At 40.1% G+C, this 3,015-nt stretch overlaps 1 protein-coding gene across 1 annotated transcript in view; it reads right to left on the reverse strand.

Annotated features, from left to right (window-relative positions):
• Positions 1-3,015, reverse strand: part of SNRNP40 (small nuclear ribonucleoprotein U5 subunit 40) — a 60,934-nt gene that overhangs the window by 20,655 nt on the left and 37,264 nt on the right. The window contains exon 9 of the mRNA XM_017527724.1: positions 7-221. Coding sequence (XP_017383213.1) covers positions 7-221 — 215 coding nt within the window. The remainder of the gene's footprint in view (positions 1-6; positions 222-3,015) is intronic.

The raw sequence follows: 3,015 nt of genomic DNA on the forward strand, positions 1-3,015 counted from the left end.
AAAGGCTGTTTGCATGGAAATTCGAATAAAACAGATACCCATTTTTGACTCTGTATTCCCAGGATCCCTGAGGGGGGATTTCCAGTTTCCTTTTCCCCCTTGTTGGGACAGACTTACTGATGGGCTCGTCAGGGTGGAAAGCAACTTCATTGATGGAGCCAGCATGGCCAGGCAGCTTATACAATATTCTCCTGCTTGTAGTATCCCACACATACACAAACCTGTAAGGTATCATGAAAAGCAAGGGTAAGGCTTTCTAGAACTGGGGGTAGGGCAGAGACATGGCTATTCAAAGGAAATGGAAGCAACTATTATTTACTTACCTTACATTTACTGAACCATGTTCTGGGTTTTAGAAAATAGGAATACAGAGTTTGAGTAAGACATGGACTTAGCTCTTGAGCAATGGGGTGGAGAAATAAAAATAACTAAAAATATAAGTAGTACTGGCATGTTCAAATACAAGCTTCTCAAATGGGAAACACCATAGGGAAGAAAAGAGTTTTTCCCGGAGATATCACACAAAAACCTTTTTTAAGGTGTCCAGTATAATTAGGTTACAGTTAACTTCATACTCATCCAGGAAGCCTAAGAGGGAACCCAACTCACGGCAAGGTGGGAGCATAGATTGTAGGCCCAGGTGCACTTCTTAGTACTGTATTCAAACAGAGTCCAGAGAAAGGACAGGAAGTGTCTGATATATAAAATATTTATCGTATTTGCTAACCTAATACTCACTTGAGCCAAATTTTCCATTGAATTAACAGGCAAAAGGAATACTGTATTCTAGAATGGGAAGGGGCCAACACAAATCAGCTTGTCTAGGTTGGGTGTGGTGGCTCATGCCTATAATCCCAGTACTTTGTGAGGCCAAGATGGGTGGATCATCTGAGGTCAGGAGTTCAAGACCAGCCTGGCTAACAAGGTGAAACCCGTCTCTATTAAAAATACAAAAAATTAGCCAGGCATGGTAGTGTGTATCTGTAATCTCAACTACTTGGGAGGCTGAGGCAGGAGAATTGCTTTAACCTGGGAGATGGAGGTTGCAGTGAGCCAAGACTGTGCCACTGCCCTCTAGCCTGGGTGACGGAGTGAGACTCTGTCTCAAAAAAAGAAAGATTAAAAACAAAAACAACAAAAAAAAAAAACAGTTTGTCTAAACTCCTCATTTTAGATATAAGAAAACTGGGGGTACAGTGACTTTTCCAAGGCAACACAGTTCATCAATGGCATAACTAAAATTAGAACTCTTTAAAAAATGAGTTTATTAAATAATGTTCTTAGGAAGACAACATTTTTGATTTGTCATTAAAAAAAATTAGCTAGGTGTGGTGGTGCCTGTGGTCCCAGCTACTTGGGAGGCCAAGGTGGGAGGACTTGAGTTCAGTAGGTTGAGGCTGCAGCGAGCTGAGATGGCACCATTGCACTCTAGCCTGGGTGACAGAGTGAGATCCTGTCTTGAAAAAAAAAGCTATGCTTTTTTCATGCTGTGTAATAAAGGTAATGCAGGAGACGACAGAGTTATAAGCTTCTTTCTACTGGAATACCCTGGTATAACACAATTCAATTTCTGCAATGCTAGAATAAAAAATAAAACACTTCTACATTTCTCTTCAGAAGCGATGAATAATAACAGAAGATGGCATAAAGAGGTGATTATTTTCTTATTCATTCTGTAGTACTGGAGCCAGTATTTTTATCATCACAGGCCATAATTTTTACTTTGTCCACTTTAATAAGTTCTATCACCTTTTGGAATCCAATATCATTCAACATAAAAGTCTACATATTATTACAGAATCTTTTTATTTTTCTAAATTAATATATATATATATTTTGGTAGAGACAGTGTCTTCCTATGTTGCTGAGGCTGGTCTTGAACTCCTAACCTCAAGTGATCCTCCCACCTTTGCCTCCCAAAGTGCTGGGATGATGGGCATGAACCACCATGCATGGTATAAAGCAGAATCTGTATGTACTTAGAGAGCCCCTGAAATCAACTCTGATCCTGATCCTCTGAGTCAATGATAAGTTTATAGCCTTCTCAAACTGAAGTAAAACTTGAAGGGCAATTTGAGTGAACTGCTGAGATTGCATGAGCTCATCTAGGCTCTACTGAAGACTATTTCCCAAAGTAGTATTTCTGTATCACTGATATGACATGGCTTAAGAGGAAGAAATTGTTTTTCTTATTCAAGCTTGCCTTGATGTCCTGTGCTGAAGGCTTCCTGCCATGAAGAGGACAGAAGTGACCAGGAGCCCAGGAGGACATTCCTGTGTTCCTGGCCACCTCTTCTGCAGCCACAGACACTACAGAGCTGCACCTAAGACCCTGGAGCTCTTAATATACTCCAGTATTTTGCTTTCGCTTACCATCTACAAATATACTGGCTAAAAATAAAAAGTTCCTTTGACTCTCAACCTTGCTTAAGTCATGAAAGGGTAAAATAAGGAGCTATTATCTCTTAATCTGATGACGTAAAATTCATCTGTTGGTAAATATAAAGGGCTGGTGGCTTTGAAGCAGGTATTTAAAATTATTTACATATTTTGTTTTGTGCAATCAACAATTCACCAGTACTTGATCATAAAAATGGTACATTCACCATTACTGGATTATAAAATTCCTAGTTCTAATCCAACATTACACTTTTGGTCAAAAATGCAAATAAACAAGAGCTTCTTAATATACTATTTAGCTGTCATCAGCTAGGCTCCATAGAAACTAAGTAAAAGTTCTGAGCAAGATGGAACAGAAGCAGAAACTCCATCTGTATAGACTCCTTGGCTCTGATACTCATTCCCTTCCTACTGCCTTTTTCCTTGTCATACACAAAAAGCTGGTTCTCATTAATTCAATGAAAGGCAGTGTAACATAGTGAAAGAGTATGAGCTCTGAGGCCGGGCGCGGTGGCTCAAGCCTGTAATCCCAGCACTTTGGGAGGCCAAGGCGGGTGGATCACGAGGTCAAGAGATCGAGACCATCCTGGTCAACATGGTGAAACCCCGTCTCTA

This window comes from Cebus imitator, unplaced genomic scaffold (genome assembly GCF_001604975.1).
Source record: "Cebus imitator isolate Cc_AM_T3 unplaced genomic scaffold, Cebus_imitator-1.0 Scaffold51, whole genome shotgun sequence".
NCBI classification, from domain to species: Eukaryota; Metazoa; Chordata; class Mammalia; order Primates; family Cebidae; genus Cebus; species Cebus imitator.